The sequence below is a fragment of the Plecotus auritus genome (assembly GCF_963455305.1).
Source record: "Plecotus auritus genome assembly, chromosome: 4".
NCBI classification, from domain to species: domain Eukaryota; kingdom Metazoa; phylum Chordata; class Mammalia; order Chiroptera; family Vespertilionidae; genus Plecotus; species Plecotus auritus.
In genome coordinates, this window is record NC_137775.1 from 163,378,546 (window position 1) to 163,401,085 (window position 22,540).

The window sequence follows — 22,540 nt, forward strand, 5'->3', positions numbered from 1 at the left end:
AGAGAGAAACATCAATTAGCTGCCTCCTGCACACCCCCCACTGGGGATGTGCCCACAACCAAGGTACATGTCCTTGACCAGAATCGAACCTGGGACCCTTGAGTCCGAAGGCCGACACTCTATCCACTGAGCCAAACTGGTTAGGGCTCAAACCCAATTTTTAAAATATAACAATAGGAGCTTCTAATATTAATCATTAGTTTCAGTCACTATCTAATCATCAAAGAGCAATTTAATTGCTTTCTCATTAATGAGATTTATCCTCAGAAATGAGCAAAAATTATATTGTCCTATATGTAGGAGCTCTCTAATTTTCTGTTAAGATAGTATTAATAACTAACTTTTTATGTTTCTTATTTCTGACCTCCACCTCTGCTTCCTTCTGCTTAAACAAGGCACATGGCAGCCAGATCTTTTGTTCGGTATTCATATGGACTAAATTGAGCTATTCTCACCTGGTGGCAAAAATAACTGATTTAATTCTACTACTTTCTTCAACCTTTTGATAAAAACTAAATTTAACATAAAATTTTAAATGTAGACTTTTTCTCTTCTCCCATGATCCTTTTCTGCTTTATCTCAGAGTATTTTAGGTAGGAAATAGCTCCTGTATCCTTCTGAAGGTCTCATCTTTGCTTTGGGCAGGATGATTTAAGGGTGTTATGTTTTAAAAAGTCTAGAAACCACACAGTTACATCTGACTTAGAGAAACCTCTTTCCTTTATTCTCACAGCCCTGGCCAGGTGGCTCAGTTGGTTGGCACATCATCCTGTACACCGAAAGGTTGTAGGTTCATTTACTTGTCAAGGCACATACCTAGATTGTGGGTTCGATTCCTGGTCGGTGAGGGTACTTGAGACAACAGATCAATGTTTCTCTCTCTCTCTCTCTCTCTCCTTTTTCCTCTCTCTCTCCAAATCAATAAAAATAAAAAAATTTTTAAAGCACACACTTTATATAGCTAATACAGCATTCTTCATCACTCTTGATAAATATTTGTATAAACAGTTTTTTCTCTTTCTTTTTGATAATTTTGGTATCTAAGATCACAAACTTAGAAGAACAGTTAGAACAGTTTAGAGAAGAACTGGAAAATAAGAATGAAGAAGTTCAGCAACTACATATGCAATTAGAAATACAGAAAAAGGAAGCTACTACCCGCCTACAAGAACTTGAACAAGAAAACAAATTATTTAAGGTAATTAGTTAAGAAAAGCTTTGCTAAATAATTCATAGTTTTTGTCTTGTGCAAGTGTTTACTAGTATATTAAGCATTTGCTAACAGAGGAACATTCATTGCAAATGGATTTGCATGGAACTTATTTTTAAGCCAATAGAAACATTTAAATTCCTCATAAATGAAAAAAATGCATACCTGTTATCAAAATATTTTAAGAATTATTGATTTACAATACCTATGCTATCTCTCACTCTTCAATTTATATATTTTGGGCACTATATCTTTTGTAAAAGTTAATTGAAAGTTTAGAAATCACATATAATGATTTGTCCAACTGGGAAGGTTATTTTTGTCCCTAGGATGAAATGGAGAAGCTGGGACTTACTGTAAAGGAATCTGATGCTACCTCTACTCAGGATCACCATGTGATATTTGGGAAATTTGCTCAAATAATGCAGGAAAAGGAGGTAGAAATTGACCGATTGAATGAGCAAATTACAAAACTTCAGCATCAACTTAAAATTACAACGGATAACAAGGTACACTAACTTAAGATGGATTATTACCTGAAGTTAATTTAGCTAGAATTTTAAGAGGGACAAAATGGTGATTTTTTTTTTCCAGTTTCTCTTTGAATATCAAAATAAGTAAAACTTAATGCTCTTTACCATGAATTTTAATTTAACAAGCTATGTATATTTTTTATCCCCTCCTAATATTGTTAAAGATTTTTCATGTTTTACAAGAAGTCTCTGGTGATTTAGAGTTCATCATATCATTCTAACCAAACCTATTAAAAATGCTATTGTTTAGTATGAGTTAAATAAGATAATGACATTTGGGTGCTATCTGCTATAGATAGTTTTCATTCCATTTAATTTTTTTAAATATATTTTTATTGATTTCAGAGAGGAAGGAAGAGGGAAAGAGAGATAGAAACATCAATGATGAGAGAGAATCATTGATTGGCTGCCTCCTGCATGCACCCTACTGGGGATCGAGCCCGAAACCAGGCATGTGCCCTTGACCGGAATCGAACCTGGGACCCTTCAGTCCACAGGCCGACGTTCCATCCACCGAGCCAAACCGGCTAGGGCAATTGTTTTCATTTCAATATTTCCTTTTTTTCGATTAAATGTATTGATATTGACTGTTTTACTTATAGGAAATTAGCTTCTAAAAGTGTAAATCTCTTTATATTTTACAGAACTTTCTGAATGAAAGCCTAAATTAGGTCCTTCTTTGATATGATGGGGTCTGTTGATCTATGTTAAAATTAATGTAGTATGTCCAAGAAGTATATTATTTTGTGTGATCAATACTTGAATACCCTGCCCTAAAATAAAATAGAATTCTCAAAATACAAATGCATTTTTATTATGTATGTTACTTTTTTTTCATTAACTAACAGGTTATTGAAGAAAAAAATGAACTGATAAGGGATCTTGAAACCCAAATAGAATGTTTGGTGAGTGATCAAGAACGTGTAAAGAAAACCAGAGAGGAAGAAATCGAGCAGCTTAATGAAGTGATTGAAAAACTTCAACAGGAATTGGCGAATATTGAAGAGAAGACATCAACGCATGCTAATTCTCTTCCAGAAGAAGTAGATAGTCTGCAACATCAGTTGGAGATGGTGATAGCTGAGAAACTGGCTTTGGAGCAGCAAGTAGAAACCACTAATGAAGAAATGGCCTTTATGAAAAATGTACTTAAAGAAACCAATTTCAAAATGAACCAGCTAACACAAGAATTAAGCAGCTTAAAGAGAGAACAGGAAAACAAGGAAAAAATCCAAAGTATACCAGAGAAAAGTGTTAACATGGCTACAGAAGATCTGAGGAAAAAGGAACCTGAAGTAGAAGAAGTCCTTACTGAGGATGCTCTTCAACCCCTAGAAAGTCAGACTTACCTCACATCTTCTGAAGAAAACAGCAGAGTTTCCATAAACAGTTTGGAAACCAAGGTGCTACAACTTGAGAGCACTGTGAGTGCAAAGAACTTAGAACTTAGCCAGTGTTATAACCAAATAAAGGACATGCAAGAGCAAGGCCAGGCTGAAACAGAAATGCTCCGAAAGAAGATCGTAGACCTGCAGACTGCGCTTGAGGAAAAAGTTGCTGCTGCTGTCGTGAGTCAGGTCCAACTTGACGCAGTCAAGGAATATGCAAAACTCTGTCAGAGGAGACAAAGTTCATCAGAGCCCGAAAGAACAAATATACAGACTTTAAATCAACTAACAGAAAACGAGATGGAGTCAAATGTATCAGCATTAACCCTAAGAATATCAGAATTAGAAAGCCAGGTGGTTGAAATGCAGACTAGTTTGGTTTTAGAAAAAGAACATGTAGAAATTGCAGAGAAAAATGCGGTGGAAAAAGAAAAGAAGCTACTAGAACTACAGAAGCTATTGGAGGACAGTGAGAAAAATCAGGGAGGCAAAGAAAGGAAAAGAAGCTCTCAGGGAGATTTTGAAGTTCCCAAGGTTAGTTTGCATTTAACTTTTTTCATTTTAATACAAACTAAGACACTCTCTTTTCCTTTGTTCCTTAAGCTGATTGCTAATTTATTAAATTAAAGATAGTGTTCTTTACATCTAGCAATTCATAGGTAAAGAGTTTTTATTAAAAAAAACTATTCTATGCATATTATCACTAGAATAAATGATACAAACTATATTTTGTATCCATCATTGTGGTCTTCAAATCACAATATTTATTTCACTAGCATTGTCATTAAATAGAGTAGTCAGAAGAAACTTAGAAATGTTAAGTTTAGCAAATGTCCTCTGGAACTTGGGTGGGGTTTTTCCTTTTCCCTCTAACATGCATGTATATCATCATCCCTTTTAAGGTAATGGAAATTATCAAAATATTCTAGTGTTCTACCAAATTAAAATATTAGTAATAAATCTTTAGCTTTTATAGATTTTATATTTGATAATAAATTTTATTCTTTCCTGTGAACAATTTGTATTTCACCCTGTACATCTGCTTACATAAAGATCTGAAATCTCAGTTATTTCTTAGCATAGGACTGATGTGAAAGGACTTTAACTTTCAAGTTCTCACTATATATATATTTTTATTTTGAATAGTAAATGTGAATACCAGGAGATTAACTGCTATATCAGGATTTTATAAGTGTATAATTTATTTTATAAAGAATAATAATTCTTTCCACTTACTAGGCTTTTTCTTCCCAGCTTCCTGGAACTATAAATTACTATAAGTAATATTAAAATAGTAATGCTGCTTTCCATGTATATAAAACTTCTAAGAACTATTTTAGTAACACCTAGTATCTTTTGAGGAAAGGGATATAAATATGAAAGTTTTTTTAATGGTACCCAAAATATTTTAAATAATAACTTACAAATTTTTAAGCTATATACTGATGAGAGTATTTACCTATCATTCCTGGAAAAGCATTCTTTTCTTACTGTCTGAAGAATACAAAATTATGGTTCTAAAAAAGTTTCCCTATTTGTTGAAAGAACATGGATCATTTCAACTCCTTTTATCTGATAGGCAGTCCTGAAAAAGCTTCATTAGAATATATATGTGCCACCCTAGTCGGTTTGGCTCAGTGGACAGAGCATCAGCCTGCAGACTGAAGGGTCCCGGGTTCGATTCCGGTCAAGGGCACATGCCTGGGTTGCAGGCTCGATCCCCAGTGGGGGGCATGCAGGAGGCAGCTGATCAATGATTCTTTCTCATCATTGATATTTCTCTCTCTCTCCCTCTCCCTCTCTGAAATCAATAAAAATGAATGTATATGTGCCTTCAACTTGGCTGTATTTTTTGAAAATGTGTTTTATGTTTTTCCACTGCCATACAGACAACTGAGCTAATTCATACCAATGAAGAAAGTGGATTCTTTGGTCAATTGGAGGCTCTTAGAGCTGAGTCAGCAGCTACTAAAGAAAAACTGGCCAATTATAAAGAAAAGGCAGAAAAACTTCAACAAGAGCTTTTGGTAAAATAAGTAACATAGCTCCTAATTCACTTATTTCTACTTAATTATATTTCAAGGTATATTCTCTTCTATGAAAACAAACACAGATCCATAACTTAAAGCTAAAAAAAATAAAAACTTTGTGAATTTGATGAAAAATTATTATAAATTTCATTGCTGGCATATTCTTCCTTGATTTTCCTTGGAATCTTTGTTAGGAAGATGCTTTTAATCTCTATTTTATTAATGAAGGAGGAGAAAGACAGATGTTAAAGGAAACTATATATCACGTGAGAACCAAAAGTAGAGGCTGATAAAAATGTTTTCACTTTCTGTGGTAATCTGTGATCATATATATAGGAATATATATGGAGACTGTGAGTGTTTCTGAAATTTTTTTATTATTCTGAGGAAAATGAACATATAATGAAAATGTTAGCCTGAATTATACCCTCCTCTCTACCCTAAATCCTACGTTCAGTATTTTAAACTAAATGTTCTATGGTTCTATTCATTATGTTTTTAGGTAAAAGAAACGAATATGGCATTTCTCCAGAAAGATTTAAGCCAAGTCAGGGATCAACTCACAGAGACAAAAGAGAAATTATCCTACTTCTTAGAAAAAGAAGATGATACTGAGGAACAAGAAAACAGAAATATCTGCATATTAGAGCCACTTTTTATTAAAGAGGGTACAAGCACCGCATCCCAGACAGACAGGACTCTCAGGGTGAATAGCAGCAACCAGACTCCACAAATCCGTGTTAGAAACGCAGGAATCCAAATTGATTTACAGAGTGAATGTTCATCAGAAGAAGTTACTGAAATAATCACTCAGTTTACTGAAAAAATTGAGCAAATGCAAGAGCTACATGCTGCTGAAATTTTGGATATGGAATCCAGACATATTTCAGAAACTGAAACCTTAAAGAGGGAACACTATGTTGCTATTCAGTTACTGACAGAGGAATGTGGTACCTTGAAGGCAGTGATACAGTGTCTGAAAGCTAAAGAGGTATTTGGTTTTCATACTATGTGTTCTTCAGCATTCTGTAATTTAAAAAAAAAAAAAATGCCGTGGTTTTCAGAGAAAAAAAAATTTAGGACAATCTCTTCCTTATGATAAACTTACCATTTTAAGTCTTTCCATTGTGTAGAGTCAGATATTAACTTTCCACAAAGTTCCTGTGCAGATTTGAAACCTGGTGTTAATGCTCCTTAACTCATGAGTGTTTCTTATTATGCTAATATCCATGAAGAAAAAAAATTTAAAGCTTTGTTGTAAGCCAGTGGTCGGCAAACTCATTAGTCAACAGAGCCAAATATCAACAGTACAACGATTGAAATTTCCTTTGAGAGCCAAATTTTTTAAACTTAAATTTCTTCTAATGCCACTTCTTCAAAATAGACTCACCCAGGCCGTGGTATTTTGTGGAAGAGCCACACTCAAGGGGCCAAAGAGCCGCATGTGGCTCGCAAGCTGCGGTTTGCTGACCACTGTTGTAAGCCATAGATAGTTTTGTTTATTTAAAAGGTGTAACAAACTTAATTGAGTGTTGTTTTTTGTTGTGTGTGTGTGTTTTGTTTTTTTTATAGCATTAGAAAAAACAAAACTATATTCATTGGGCCCTATTTTTATTAAAGCAAAGAAAGTTATGTGGGGCTTTTTGTTTTCTCCAATTAGGGATCCTCAGTTCCTGAATTAACACATTCCGATGGTTACCAGACTAGAGAAATATGTTCTAGTGGTAAGTTATATAAATTTCTGGAATTTGTATAGTGCTTGTTTAAAAAGTACTTGTTTCTTTTTAATAGTCAGTTGTTGTTTTCTTTATTTTAGATTCTGGATCAGACTGGGGCCAAGGAATTTATCTTGCACAAAGTCAGGGATTTGACTTGACATCAGAAGGCCAAAGAGAAGAAAGCGAAAGTTCAACAGATTCGTTTCCAAAGAAAATAAAGGTACTAAAAGACATGTATCTTTTAGTAAAACTTAGCCAGTGTGGTTTCTATATTGAACATGATAATCTATTCAAAGTTATATAGTAAAATCCTCTATGGAGAGAGAATTGCACAACTAGAAGGAACCTTGGGGATCTACTTAGTTTTATTTCCATATTTTACAGATAATAAAGTATAATATATTTATATCAAGATTTTTTTGAAAATTTTTATTACTGAAATTTATATTTGCCAATATTATTAAAGTGGTCTCAATGATTAGAATTTATCTTCTACATATTTCTTTTCGTCAAATTAGTGGCTAATTATTGAATCCAAAAGAACACATTAGATAAGTAGAAGGAATAAAGTCTTAGGCCATCTTATGGCTTTCCCCTTCATAGGAAGGTGGTAGAATGGTGTTTCCTATCTGCAGTGGCTTTTCTAAATAAATCTAACATATATATGTACATATATATGAAGCTGTCTTGCTTAAAATTTCACTGTCTGAATTTGCAGTCTTTGAAGAAGTTGTCATAATTCTGGCTTTTGGGTTTTGGTTTCTAGGGATTACTGAGAGCTGTTCACAATGAGGGCATGCAGGTGCTCTCTCTCACCGAATCTCCCTACAGTGATGGAGAGGACCATTCTGTTCAGCAAGTTTCAGAATTCTGGCTAGAAGAGAGAAGAGCTTACATCAGTACAATCTCATCTCTTAAGGACTTAATTACCAAAATGCAAGTGCAAAGAGAAGCCGAGGTACTCAGGAGTATTATGCATCTCAATAGTTTTATATGCTTTTTAGCTATCTTAAGGCGCTTTACAAATTAAATTGTTGTTGTTTGTGATGTATTTTCACATAAATTACTACATATTATTTAAATGTGCCAAGTCACATACTTGCAAATAAATTGACATGCTTTAGGCTTCTAATATTTATTTTGGTTAGTAGATAAATATCCTTTTTGGAGCCTTTTTAAACAAGCTTATTTGGAGCTAACTTTTATTTTTATACTCAGTCTCATGAAAACTTCTCAGACTGGCGAGGTGAACTTCTGCTTGCCCTGCAGCAAGTTTTCATAAAGGAACGAAGTGTTTTACTCGCCGCATTTCAGACCGAACTGGCAGCTCTGGGCACTAGAGATGCAGCTGGATTATTGAGCTGTTTGGAACAGAGAATACAGGAACAGGTATCAAAATGAAACTTTACATAAAGCTTAAAGGAAAGAATGCTTTTTAATAGTAATAAAATGAATGATTGATTAATTTTACAGTAAGTCAAAAGGTTAAAATTTTAGCAGGAGCCATTAAAGAATATTTAGAAGAAAAATTATTACCTAAAGTGTTTTTATCTTACGTTAGAAAATGAGCAAGATTAAAAATTAATGAGCTAATCATCCAGCTTGTGAAGTTAGAAAATGAGCAACAAGCCGAAACCGGTTTGGCTCAGTGGATAGAGCGTCGGCCTGCGGACTGAAAGGTCCCAGGTTCGATTGCGGTCAAGGGCACGTACCTTGGTTGCGGGCACACCCCCAGTAGGAGGTGTGCAGGAGCAGTTGATCAATGTTTCTAGCTCTCTATCCCTCTCCTCTCTCTTCCTCTCTGTAAAAAATTAATAAAATATATTTTTTAAAAAAAAATGAGCAACAAAATAGCCTAAAGAGATTAGAAGAGATATGATACAGTCAGTTCTTACTACTGGCTGTAGTTAGAATCTGTGAATTTGCTGTGAATACTGAGCCATTGCTACCAAGGGAAATCGAAGGGTCAGTTCCTGTGAGCCCCTGCTCATGACATTTTTGTCAACCAATCAATATATAACCTTGTTTTATGTGTGTTTCTGTTTAAAGACACTATATTTACTATATATCATTGATTCAATAACATTGAACTCATGGCCATCAACACTATAGCTCATGCCTAAATGAAGCTTAACACATGTTTTCTTCATAAATTACAGCTTTCTTGTGCTTAGGAACACTAGATAATAACTTCATCACTGTGCTGAGGGACCATTTTAAACAGCAGTATCACCAATAAAAAGCACTAAAGTGCATAAAAGAGCACTAAATGGCTGGCAGAAAGAACACTTGTTTAGAGTGTAAGGGATGAAACAAGAAGGCACAGGGTCTCCTTGTTTGACTTCAGCTAGGAATATGCACATCTGGCCATTAAAATTTTGAAAATATATTTTTATTGATTTCAGAGAGGAAGGGAGAGGGAGAGAGAGAGAAATATCAGTGATAAGAAAGAATCATTGATTGGCTGCCTCCTACATGCCCCACAATGGGGATCGAGCCCGCAACCCAGGCATGTGCCCTGACCGGAAATCAAACCGTGACCTCCTGGTTCATAGGTCGACGCTCAACCACTGAGCCATACTAGCCTGGCAATTTAAATGTTTTGCCACTGTGTGTTTGCAAATGACTGAAAAGCACTGCAAGTATTGATTTTGGGGTCACAAATACATTTTAGAGAATAGGCAAATTCATAAATACATAATCCTTAAATAATGAGGCTCAACTATAATAAATAAAAAGAAGTTAGTGAAATACATTGGCGTCACTGGTGAATTCAAACCAAATGTTTAAAGAAGAATTAATACTAGTCCTTCACAAACTCGTCCAAATAAAAAAGAGAAGAAAACATTTCCCAACCCATTCTGTGAGGCCAGATTGCTCTTGATTCCAAAACCAGACAAAGACATCACAAGAAAACAGGTCAATTATCCGGTGATGTTGAAGCAACCAATGGGTAAATGGACAACTGGGTAAATATATGTTCTCATTGAAGACAATAAAGAGTATCCAATAAATATATAAAAAGATGCTCAAATAAAATGTAGTGTATTATTCACACTATGGAATACTATATATAATATTGAAATGAGTGTGAAGTAGGGCTACATGTGTCAACCCATTGGTTCACCAACATATTAAGTGAAAAAGGCAAATTACACCAAGATAAATGCAATATGATGCCATTTATATAAAGCTTTAAAACATGCAAAACAGTATTGTATATTGTTTAGCTGTGTGTATGTAACATAATATGCAAAGAGTATGAAAACAACAAGACTTACAATTTGTTATTTTTGACCAGGTGGTACACAGAAAGATATATTCAGGGAGTTGTACAGAGGGGCTTTATTGTATAGGAGCTATTTCTTAGGCTATGTACATGGTTGTTTATTGTAGTACTAGAGGCCTGATGCACAAAATTCATGCAAGGGGCTTGGCCCTTGCAGCTGCAGCAGCTTGCCTCATGGAGCTTCGTCCGAAAGGTCATCCGGAAGGACGTCAGAAGGATGTCCGGAAGGTTGTTTAGCTGCCCGGTCTAATTAGCATATTATGCTTTTATTATTATAGACTAGGGGCCCAATGCATGAATTCATGCACCTTGAAAGGAACTGTGGACCGTGAGGCTGCAGTGGGCATAGGGGTGGGTCTCAGCCCATCCTCTGCACCCCCACCCAGCCCCTCCCACTGCGGCCCCCAGTCCCCTGTCTCCTGGCAGCCCCACTCCTGCCACCACCACTCCCATGCGCTGATGGCGCCAACCCCACTCACACTTGCTGATGACGCTGAGCAATTGGGGCCAGCGCCAGCAGCAGGTGCAAGTGGCAGCTGCTGCCCTGATCGCCCCTCAGGAGCAGGGGAAGGTGGAGAAGCCCTCAGGGGTGATTGGGGCTGGCACTGGGCGCCAGCAGGGGGTGCAAGCACCGGGTGGGACGGGAGCAAAGAATTTTCAGTAACCACCAGAGGCTTGCCCCGATGACAGTGAATGGTGCCTCGCCTTGGTCTGGCACCCCCGCTCACCTGTTCCACTATCCTGCCACAGCCAAGGCCCGCCATGTTCTGTGCTCTGCCACCTGCTGCCGATGTTCGCCATGTTCCGCGCGCACCCCCTGGTGGTCAGCGCACGTCATAGCTACCGGTTGTTCAGTTGTTCTGCCACTGGTCTATTTGCATATTAGGGTTTTGTATATAGACTGGAGGCCTGGTGCATGAAATTCGTGCACGGGGAGAGGGTGTCCCTCAGCCCAGCCTGCACCCTCTCCAATCTGGGACCCCTCGAGGGATGTCCAACTGCCCGTTTAGGCCCGATCCTACCTGGATAATATTGAAATGAGTGTGAAGTAGGGCAGAAGGTATGATCGGGCCTAAAAGGACAGTCAGACATCCCTCTCACAATCCAGGACTGCTGGCTCCCAAATGCTCACCTGCCTGCCTTCCTGATCGCCCCTAACCGCTTCTGCCTGCCAGCCTGATCACCCCCTAATCACTCCCCTGCCAGCCTGATTGATGCCTAACTGCTCCCCTGCCAGCTATTTGCCCCTAACTGCCCTCCCCTGAAGGCCTGGTCACCCCTAACTGCCCTCCCCTGCAGGCCTGGTCCCCCCCAACTGCTCTCCCCTGCAGGCCTGGGTCCCCCCCAACTGCCCTTCCCTGCAGGCCCAGTCGCCCCCAACTTCCCTCCTGTGCCGGCCTGGTCACCCCCAACTGCCCTCCCCTGCTGGCCTGATCGCCCACAACTGCCCTCCCTTGCAGACCTGGTCCCTCCCAACTGCCCTCCCCTGCTGGCCATCTTGTGTCCACATGGGGGCAGTCATCTTTGACCACATGGGGGCAGCCATATTGTGTGTTGGAGTGATGGTCAATTTGCATATTATTCTTTGATTAGATAGGATAGAGGCCTGGTGCACGGGTGGGGGCCGGCTGGTTTGCCCTGAAGGGTGTCCCGGATCAGGGTGGGGGTTCCCTTGGGGCGTGGGGTGGCCTGGGTGAGGGGCCGGTGGTGGTTTGCAGGCTGGCCATGCCCCCCGGTGACCCAAGCGGAGGCCCTGGGATCTGGGATTTATTTATCTTCTATAATTAAAACTTTATAGCCTTGAGCGGAGCCAAGCCTCCTGCTCGCTCTGTGGCCACAGCCGTTTTTGTTGGGATTTATTTATCTTCTATAATTGAAACTTTGTAGCCTTAAGCAGAGACCAAGGCAGACCAGGGTGTGCAGAAACTTGGTTTTCTCCATCGCCGGGGGCAACTCAAGCCTCCTGCTCTCTCCAGCTCCGTGGCTACCGCCATTTTTGTTGGGATTTATTTATCTTCTATAATGGAAACTTTGTAGCCTTAAGCGGAGGCCAAGGGAGGCCAGAAAAGGCAGAAAGCTTGGCTTCCTCCATTGCCGGGGAAACCTAAGCCTCCTGCTCTCTCCATGGCTGCAGCCATCTTGGTTGTGTTAATTTGCATACTCGCTCCTGATTGGCTGGTGGGCGTGGCTTGCTGGTGTAGCGGAGGTATGGTCAATTTGCATATTACTCTTTTATTAGATAGGATACCTCGTGTTTTCTTATGTTTGAAGAATTTCAAAATAAATGTAAAGATTAATAGCCAGAAGTAAATCCTAGCATGTGTGTTCCATTCATTCTTCTTCAGACTTCCTGGTTGTTAATTTTATTGTCTTTATAACTCCCTTCACTTGATTTTCACTTTGCATTGTTGCAGGGTGTTGAATATCGAGCAGCTGTGGAATGCCTCCAGAAAGCAGATAGGAGGAGTTTGTTATCTGAAATTCAGGCACTGCATGCTCAGATGAATGGTAGAAAAATGACTCTGAAAAGAGAAAAAGAGAATGATCAACCAAGCCAAGGTATGCTGTATGATAGGCTCATATGATAACACACAGGTGAAAATATTTCACATTGTCTCCCTTCTTATTATTCAGTTAAAACACATTTCTTCTTATTCACATTTTGTTCTCATTCTCATATCAGAGAGATAATCTACATTAATTACCCTAGGGATTAAAGGATTATCCAGCTAGTTTTAAACACATATATATCTGCTTATATGGTATATTAAATGAGTATCTGTGGAAACATCACCCATGTCAAGTATACCAGAAACCCCCTTCCCAAACACACACTCATCTAGTAACTTAGAGGTGACCTTATCCTGATTTTTTTGTTTGTTTTACTACCTAATTATATATTCCTAAACCATATAAGTTTAGTTTTTTCTGCTTTTGAACTTTATCACTCTGTATATATTTATGTCTTCTTCTTTCACCTCTCTATAACGTTTTTCTAAGTTACTACAGTTATCTCTAGTTCATTCATTTTTGTTACTGTACAGAATTCCCGGGTGTGGATATTTCACAATTTGTATATCTTTTTAGCTACTAAATTCAGTGCTAATCTGCATATTGATATACCATGTTTCTGATGCATACATGCATGACTTTTCTAGGTGCAAACCCAGGAGGGGCATTGCTGGGTAATAAAATACCTACCTGCAAATTTATTAAATAATGCCAAACTGTTTTCCAAGTGGTCACATTAGTTTGTATGCTTACTAGCAAGTATGAGCATTCTGTTGCTTGGCATCTTTGCCAAGAGTTGTTACTGTCAGACTTTTGTTGCCAATCTGGTGAGGGGGCAGTGTATTGTTGTGGTTTTAATTTATATTTACTAATTACTGAAGTGGTCTCATCCTTTTATCATATGATTATTGGTTAGCTGAATTTCTGCTTTTGTAATACTGCTTCAGATTTTTTCCCCACTTTTGCTAGATGGAAATAATTTGAGATTAAATTGAAATATAATTTTCATCATATCTAGTGAAGACATGTATCTTTGTTTTCAGTTTTGTTTAATATGTTACAAACAGCCATGCTTTTACAAATTTTGAACGTTATACCATCCTATATAATAAAGATGTAATATGCAAATTAACCCTCACCCCCTCACAAGATGGCTGCCTACGACCAGGCCAGCAGGGGGGTTAGTGAGGGACAACCAAATGACTGAACATCAGGCTGCATGGGGCGACCTGGCCGGCAGCAGGGGCAGTAAGAGGCAACCAGGCCAGAGGGGGGGGCAGTTAGGGGCAACAAGGCCAGTGGGGGGGATGCAGTTGGGGGCGATTAGGCTGGCAGAGGAGGGCAGTTGGCCGCAACCTGGCCAGCAGCGGGGGGCAGTTAGGGGTGACCAGGCCGGCACGCATAGGCAGTGAAGGGCAATCAGCCGGGGGGGGGGGGGGGCGCGGGGCAGTTAGGGGCAACCAGGCAGGCAGGCAGGTGAGCAATTAGGAGGCAGCAGTCCAGGATTGTGAGAGAAATGTCCGACTGCCGGTTTAGGCCCGATCCCAGGGATCGGGCCTAAACCGGCAGTCGGACATCCCCCAAGGAGTCCTGGATTAGAGAGGGTACAGGCTGGGCTAAGGGGACCCTCCCCCCCCCCATGCATGAATTTTGTGCACCAGGCCTCTAATAGTCTTATATCTGTCATTGAAAAGCTGAAGGTTGTAAATATTTCAGATAAAATGGGTATAATGAGATCACAAATTAAATATATCCTTTATATTAAGACATAAAATTAATTGAAGATTATTTTTAGAGAATTGATTAGTATTATTTTACTTAAGTTAAATAGAACACCATTGAAAGCTATGTTTTACATATATACATATTTATATATGTAGATCCTGAGCCTCTCTAAGAAATAGTTTTAAAAGCCTGAATTAACATGACTATTTTCTAAATTCAAGTTATTTCTGTCTCCTAACATCAGTAATAGAAATTGTAATATGAAGGGATGAACTGTAATAAAATTTTTTAAGTTAAAAATATTTTTATGGTAGAATAGAGAAATAAAAGAGTAGAGTAAAAATAACTATAGAATTTCCTAAATCTTAAAATAATGACTGTTAATACCCAGGTAAATATTTCTTCAGACCTTTTCAATGTGTATATGTATATAAAATCACATTTTCCACAAAAATGGGATCCTGATGCATATTTTGAAACTTATTTGTTTATTATACCTAGGGATTTAAATAGTTCAGTTTGTTTTCATTGTAACAGACATATAGCAAGGGTTTGGTTGGTTCTTAAAGAAAAAAAACATGATTCAAATTGGAGTTTGGACTTCCCATTTCTCTAGTAAAGTTCCTAGGGACTATCTGCAAAGGAGGGCTGACCGTTGTAGTCATAGTTACTGAGTAATTCCTGTAAGTACTTTGTGTGGCTACCAAACTGTTGAGACTGTAATCTTTTCATTTGCTTTATAGTAATTGCCTAAATTACAAATCATTTCTTAACAAAATATTTACAAACCAGATATGAGTTGCTAGATCATATTTTAAATATTAATAACTTTCCATCTAGAACTCCTGGAACATAACATCCAGCAGAAGCAGTCTCAGATGCTGGAGATGCAGGTGGAGCTCAGCAGTGCGAAAGACAGGGCTGGAGAGCTGCAGGAGCAGCTGAGCTCTGAGAAAATGGTGGTTGCTGAGCTGAAGAGTGAACTTGCACAGACTACGCTGGAACTGGAAACAACACTTAAGGCACAGCATAAGCACCTGAAGGAATTAGAGGCATTCAGGTGAGTCAGGCTTCCTTATAAATCTGTGCTGTGTGAAGAAAGTGGAACAATTTTGTCACAGACATTGCACAGATCTTACAAAAACATAATATTATACATACACGATATTTAAATACCATGAAACTTCGTTAACGGAATAACTCAGTGGAAAGGAAAACTCCAAATATTTATGAATAATAAACTCATGATTATGTATTGGCATATTCTCTACTGTGGCTTCCATTCTATTTGAGATTTTTTTATATAAGGTATAATTTTGACCTTTATTTTATTTATTTGATCAACTAATCTGAAATTGCATTTATGATCTCAGTAGAATTCATGGTTCAGCTGGCTAATATATGCAAAATGCTTTAAAAGATAATGCTTGTAAAAAGAATGTTTGTTGGTGTAAATACTGTGATACTCTGCTTGCAACGGACACATTCTGAGCGCAGTCTTTATTTTGAACATTGTTTTCACACACATAAAAATACATGGTATTTCCCGTGTTTAGTTTTGGTAGAAGACAAGAAAGAATTTTTATTAATATTATTTTGTAATAGTAAATTGTTCTCAATGGTAAATAACTAATAGGTTTACTATTAGAAACCATTAATTTGAAATGAACCACAGTCAACAGTCTTTAATCCTTACATGGTTTCTATTTTCTTACTAACTAGTGTATTATATGCCTCCACTTTTCATTGAAAGCAGTACTCTCTCTTCCTCTCACTATAGAGTAGTTTTATGAAAGTGTATTTGTCTCTCTGATTTAGGTTGGAAGTTAAAGATAAAACAGATGAAGTACATTTGCTTAATGACACGTTAGCAAGTGAACAGAAAAAATCCAGAGAGCTCCAGTGGGCTTTGGAAAAAGAGAAAGCCAAACTGGGGCGCAGTGAAGAGCGGGATAAAGAAGAACTTGAGGTATTGTTATCTCTGTCTTTAAATATCTGTGGAAAATCCACAACTATATGTGAAAGAATCTGGAGACTTTCTCTTTCTAAAATGTCAATTTTGGACTCTCTGTGAGGTACAATAATTTGTTTGCTCTGTGTTAAACACTATTATAATGGTATCTGAACTGTACCAGGAAATGCTAGTAGTGTGATGCTTTTTTTGTTTTGCTGCATCCAAGGATACATACAGACTGTTCTGCAACATGTGTTTTGAGAATTTGATTAGTGCATACACAATTTGATAAATAGGACAGTCATGTCAGCTTAATGCAGAAGTGGATTGGGTTCCCATTTTCTCCAGGGCAGTGGTCAACAGAGCCAAATATCAACAGTACAACAATTGAAATTTCTTTTGAGAGCCAAATTTTTTAAACTTCTTCTAACGCCACTTCTTCAAAATAGACTTGCCCAGGCCATGGTATTTTATGGACGAGCCACACTCAAGGGGCCAAAGAGCCACATGTGGCTCGCGAGCTGCAGTTTGCCAACCACTGTTCTAGGGAATGGGAACAGCGATACTTCCCTGGCAGCAGGATGCCATATTTTAAGAAAATTTAAAATGAGTCCCGTCACTCTGGGCTCTCTCACAGCCTTGCACAGCTCTCAGCTCCAGGCAGATGGTACTGCATGCAGTGCCCACTTTAACGGTAGCCCCTCTGGCTCAGAGCTCTTCTGTCCACATAGCGCAGTACTCCATAGTGCTATACTAAAATCTCTGTAGTCAGCATTTCTGCCCTGTTACTTTGGAGGGTTATTTTTTAATGTCCACCATGGTAGCCTCCAGGCTTGGCAAGTTCTCTACCTGTCAAAGGCATGTCATCTCCTCGGGTACTATTACTATTTTTTATCATTACAAATTTGCATATATTTTTTTAAAAAAATATATTTTATTGATATTTTACAGAGAGGAAGGGAGAGGGATAGAGAGCTAGAAACATCGATGAGAGAGAAACATCGATCAGCTGCCTCCTGCACACCTCCCACCAGGGATGTGCCCGCAACCAATGTACATGCCCTTGACCAGAATCGAACCCGGGACCCTTGAGTCCGCAGGCCGACGCTCTATCCACTGAGCCAAACTGGTTTCGGCACAAATTTGCATAGATTTTGAGTAGTTTGCCCCTAACCCTGATTTTCCCTAATCCCTATTATTTTTAGTAAGTGATTTTGGAAAACACAAAGTTTTTCAGGAACTCTTACCACATTTTATCAGAAATATTTGTATTTTTAAAGGTTATTGTCTTTAGAAGAAAGGTACCCTGCTTCATATTTAAACCAGATTTAGTTAATATTATGAAAGTATTATTTAGCTTAGTTATCTCTTGTTTATATTCTTTGATGAAAATCACCTAGCTGTTCAAATAATTATGCTCTAACCACTGAAAATTTAAGTTAATAACCTGAATAATCAGTGCTATTAATCAGTACTGCCAACTTAGTATTAATGAAAGCACAATTGTGCACTTAGATAAAGTATTTTTAATAACAATAATAAATTTTTAATATCACTTTCTCCTACAAGGATCTGAAATTTTCACTTGAAGGTCAAAAACAAAGAAATATTCAGCTGAGTCAACTTTTAGAACAACAGAAACAACTACTAAATGAATCACAGCAGGAAATAGAATCACAAAGAGTGCTCCACAATGCCCAGCTGTCAGAAGAACGAGGTCGAAACTTAGAGCTTCAAGTACTTCTGGAATCCGAGAAAGTTCGGATTCGGGAAATGAGCAGTACCCTGGACAGGGAGCGGGAAGTGCGCGCACAGCTGCAGCAGAGCAGTGATGACAGTGGGCAGCCTCGGCCCCTCTTGCCCTCCGAGGACCTCCTCAAAGAGCTGCAGAAACAATTGGAGGAAAAACACAGTCGCATCGTAGAACTGTTAAATGAGACTGAGAAATACAGACTGGATTCTCTGCAGACAAGACAGCAAATGGAAAAGGATAGGCAGGTTCACAGGAAGACGTTGCAGACAGAGCAAGAGGCCAACACTGAGGGACAGAAGAAAATGCATGAGCTCCAGTCCAAAGTTGAAGATCTTCAGCACCAGTTGGAAGAGAAAAGGCAACAGGTTTATAAGTTAGATCTTGAAGGAAAGCGACTGCAAGGAATTATGCAGGAATTCCAGAAACAAGAACTCGAACGAGAAGAAAAACGAGAAAGAAGAATTCTGTATCAGAATCTTAATGAGGTAAATTGACACTTTGTTTTAAAATATTTTTAAAAAGAATATTGCAGCCCTTTGATCATATAATTTTGATATTGGATTATTTAAATAGCTATATACAAATCACTTTAAAACAAAATCTATAGAAGTTTCTTTGCAGTATAGATAATACAGCAGATCCTCAAATAATACCATTCCATTCAACTTTGTTTTGTTATAACATTGATGAGATGCAGTTGGAACTTAACTCTTAAAAATATCAATTAGCCTATGGTAAAATTGGTTTTGTTATATGTTGTTTCACTTAAAGCCACAGAACCTATCTATGACATTAAGTGAAAGTTTACTGTAAATTGTGTTCCCTTAAAGAAAGAATGCTGTTCATTTATAATTATTGCTTTTCCTTTCTCTGTCCAAATTTGCCAGCCATCCACATGGAGTTTAACCAATGATCGAACTAGAAATTGGGTTCTTCAACAGAAAATAGAAGGAGAGACAAAGGAATCAAGCTATCCTAAACTGATTGCAATGAATGGAGAAGAAACTGGCTATAATCATGAATTAGAAATGATCAAACAAAAGCTTCAACATATGGCTTCGAAACTACAGCATCTGGCCCAGAAAGCCTCCCATCGGTGAGACCTTTCTGCCTGACCTTTGGAAAGAGCATTCCTAGAGAAGCTGCACAGAATCTGCCCCTCACTAGTAGCTAGTCAAGGGTGGGGAATTGAAATTTTAAAGTTAATGCCTGTTTACATTAGGAGGTGATATTTTCTAACAGAACTCATACACCTGAAAACAAATATGTTAACACCTTGACCAGGGAGAGAGAACACGTAATGTAAAGGAGAAGCGATTATGTGAAGCACAGTGTTGCCCAATCCGTAACATTTGTACTAGTCAGCACCACTAATTGAGAAGATGTTTTCACTCGTTGTCCTTTTCTTTTTTGAAGACTGCAGTTCGAAACAGCAGATGATGAAGATTTCATTTGGGTTCAGGAAAATATTGATGAAATTATTTTACAACTACAAAAATTAACTGGCCATCCAGGCAAAGAGGTATGGCTTAGAAAACTGTGCAGTACTGAGAGCAAAGGTTTAACGGAAACTATATGACTCATTTGAAACTGGCACCATGTTTTCTCAAGAGTTGTCCTTTTATCTTTTCATTTATTTTATTTTCTTTTTTTTTTTTTTTTTTCAGGATTTTAAAGATTTTATTTTATTTATTTATTTTTTTATTTTTATTTTTTTTTAAATAAATCTTTATTCAGATTATTACAATTATTTCTCCTTTTTCCCCCCATAGCTCCCCTCCACCCCTTTCCCACCCCACCTTCTGCCCTTACCTCCCCCCCACTGTCCTCATCCATAGGTGTATGATTTTTGTCCATTCTCTTCATGAACCCCCCCATACCCCTTTCCCCCTGAGAATTATCAGCCCACTCCCTTTCTATGCCCCTGATTCTATTATATTCACCAGATTATTCTGCTCCTCAGGTTTTTAATTCACTTGATTTTTAGGTTGGCTTGTTGATAGATATGTATTTGTTGTTCATAATTTTTTCTCTTTACTTTTTTCTTCTTCCTCTTCTTTAAGAATACCTTTCAGCATTTCATATAGTACTGGTTTGGTGGTGATGAACTCCTTCAGCTTTTTCTTATCTGTGAAGCTCTTTATCTGCCCTTCAATTCTGAATGATAGCTTTGCTGGGTAGAGTAATCTTGGTTGTAGGTTCTTGCTATTCATCACATTGAAAATTTCTTGCCACTCCCGTCTGGCCTGCATAGTTTCTGTTGAGAAGTCAGCTGACAGTCGTATGGGTGCTCCCTTGTAGGTAACTAACTGTTTTTCTCTTGCTGCTTTTAATATTCTCTCTTTGTCTTTTGCTCTTGGCATTTTAATTATGATGTGTCTTGGTGTGGTCCTCTTTGGATTCCTTTTGTTTGGGGTTCTGTGGGCTTCCTGGACTTGTAAGTCTATTTCTTTCACCAGGTGGGGGAAGTTTTCGGTCATTATTTCTTCAAATAGGTTTTCAGTATCTTGCTCTCTCTCTTCTTCTGGCACCCCCATAATTCTGATGTTGGTACGCTTGAAGTTGTCCCAGAGTCTTCTTACATTATCTTCAACTTTTTGGATTTTTTTTTTTGCTTTTTGCTTTTTCGGTTGAGTGTTTTTTGCTTCTTTGTATTTCAATTCTTTGACTTGATTCTTGTGTTCCTCTATTCTGTTTCTGGGTCTCTGTATAATATTTTTTATTTCAGTCAGTGTATGTTTAATTTCTAGTTGGTCCTTTTTCATATCTTCGAGGGTCTCGTTATATTTATCGGCCTTTTCTAGGATATTCTTAAAAAGTCTTATAACGGTGGTTTTGAATTCTATATCCAGTCGTTTGTTTTCCTCCATTTCTTTCGTTTGTGATCTGATTCTTTGACCCCGCATTTTCACTGAATCCCTGAGTTGGTAAGGTAGATATTTGTGCTAGGTTTCCAATATGGCCCAGTGGGTCTGCTTCCCCAGTTAACCTGAGGTGGACACTCTTGGTGCACCCCTTTGTGGACTGTGTGTACAGCCTTGTTGTAATTAAGTCTTTATTGTTGTTGGTATCACTGGGAAGAATTGACCTCCAGGCCAGTTGGCTGTAAGGATCAGCTGTGTCTATGCTGGGAGAAGTTGGGTGCTGGAGACAGCCTTATAGGATTAGACTTGCCAAATTGCAATAGCCTCTGTGCTCAGCTTGGATGGGGTGGAGTCTCAGTCTTGGCTTCCTGTCAGCCCCGCCCCTGCGCGCATGTGCGCTTTCAGTCCTCCGCCTTCCCCAGCTCAAGTCTCCGCCTGAGAGTCCAGACTCCCCCCACAAGAGCGTGGGTCCCCAGGGGCTCGCCTGGAACTGGGGTTCACTGCAGTCAGAACTGGGGCTCGGTGCAGTCAGAATCCTCTGACTCCCCTCCACTAGGGAAAGCCTGTGGCAACCCCCGCAGCCTTTGTGTGCACCGGAGCGGCGCGTGTGCGCACTTTCAGTCCTCCGCCTTCCCCGGCTCCTGAGTCTCCGCCCGAGAGTCCAGACTCCCCCTACAAGAGCGTGGGTCCCCAGGGGCTCGCCTGGAACCGGGGTTCACTGCAGTCAGAACTGGGGCTCAGTCAGGATCCTCTGACTCCCTTTCACTAGGGAAAGCCTATGGCTACCTCCGCAGCCTTTGTGCGCACTGGCCCGTGTGCGCCTTCAGACTACTGCCTTTCCCAGCTCGCGGTCCGAGGCTTCCTTCCCCCTTCCGCCAGAGAAAGTCAGCCAGGCTCTCAGCCGCCCTTCCTCTCTGCGCGCACAAAGCCCCTTTGCCGTACCTCCAATTCTCTGTGAGCTTTTCTCCTTCCTTCTAGTTGTAGAATTTTCACTCAGCCTGCTTTCCTGTGGTTCTGGATGGTGTCCGTTCTGTCTTTTAGTTGTAGTTTTGAAATTGTTGTGCGAGGCAGCAGTTTAGGTGTTTACCTATGCCGCCATCTTGGTTTTCCTTCCTCATTTATTTTCAATAATAATAATGTTTGCCTCTGACCGATAAAAGATAGTGAAAACTTGAGGGGAAATTAACTTTCATTATCACTGTTGAATAATTATGTTGACCTCTTGTATTATGATAACCACGTTTCCTGAAAGTTTCGTCTGGGTAGGACCCTCATCACTCCATGAATGTTACTAGGTCTTCACAATTGACCGATCTGGTGAATCTTTTCAGCCCCTGTCTTTCTTGACCTCACTGTCTTTGTGGCATTTGACACTTTTTACCTCTTCCATCTTAAAAGTCCTCTCTTTCCTTATTTTTGTGTCAGTATTCTCTCGTTCCATCCTTTCATCAGTCACCTTCATGAGTTCCTCTTCCTCCTGTCCGCATTCGTTTTTTTTCTCTAACTACAGCTGTGGAAGCTTATTCAGTTATGCAGCCCGAGTTTCTCACTAGGCTTATTTACTG

At 38.9% G+C, this 22,540-nt stretch overlaps 1 protein-coding gene across 12 annotated transcripts in view; it reads left to right on the forward strand.

Annotated features, from left to right (window-relative positions):
• Positions 1-22,540, forward strand: part of AKAP9 (A-kinase anchoring protein 9) — a 148,273-nt gene that overhangs the window by 114,619 nt on the left and 11,114 nt on the right. For 11 of the 12 annotated variants that reach the window (XM_080663144.1, XM_080663139.1, XM_080663141.1 and 8 more), the window contains 15 exons: positions 1,046-1,198; positions 1,540-1,719; positions 2,592-3,665; positions 5,021-5,158; positions 5,664-6,152; positions 6,822-6,885; positions 6,978-7,099; positions 7,646-7,837; positions 8,098-8,268; positions 12,583-12,727; positions 15,245-15,464; positions 16,223-16,373; positions 17,928-18,596; positions 18,999-19,207; positions 19,528-19,633. In XM_080663144.1, coding sequence (XP_080519270.1) covers positions 1,046-1,198; positions 1,540-1,719; positions 2,592-3,665; positions 5,021-5,158; positions 5,664-6,152; positions 6,822-6,885; positions 6,978-7,099; positions 7,646-7,837; positions 8,098-8,268; positions 12,583-12,727; positions 15,245-15,464; positions 16,223-16,373; positions 17,928-18,596; positions 18,999-19,207; positions 19,528-19,633 — 4,083 coding nt within the window. The remainder of the gene's footprint in view (positions 1-1,045; positions 1,199-1,539; positions 1,720-2,591; positions 3,666-5,020; positions 5,159-5,663; positions 6,153-6,821; positions 6,886-6,977; positions 7,100-7,645; positions 7,838-8,097; positions 8,269-12,582; positions 12,728-15,244; positions 15,465-16,222; positions 16,374-17,927; positions 18,597-18,998; positions 19,208-19,527; positions 19,634-22,540) is intronic. The other variant, XM_080663149.1, reaches the window with a different exon arrangement.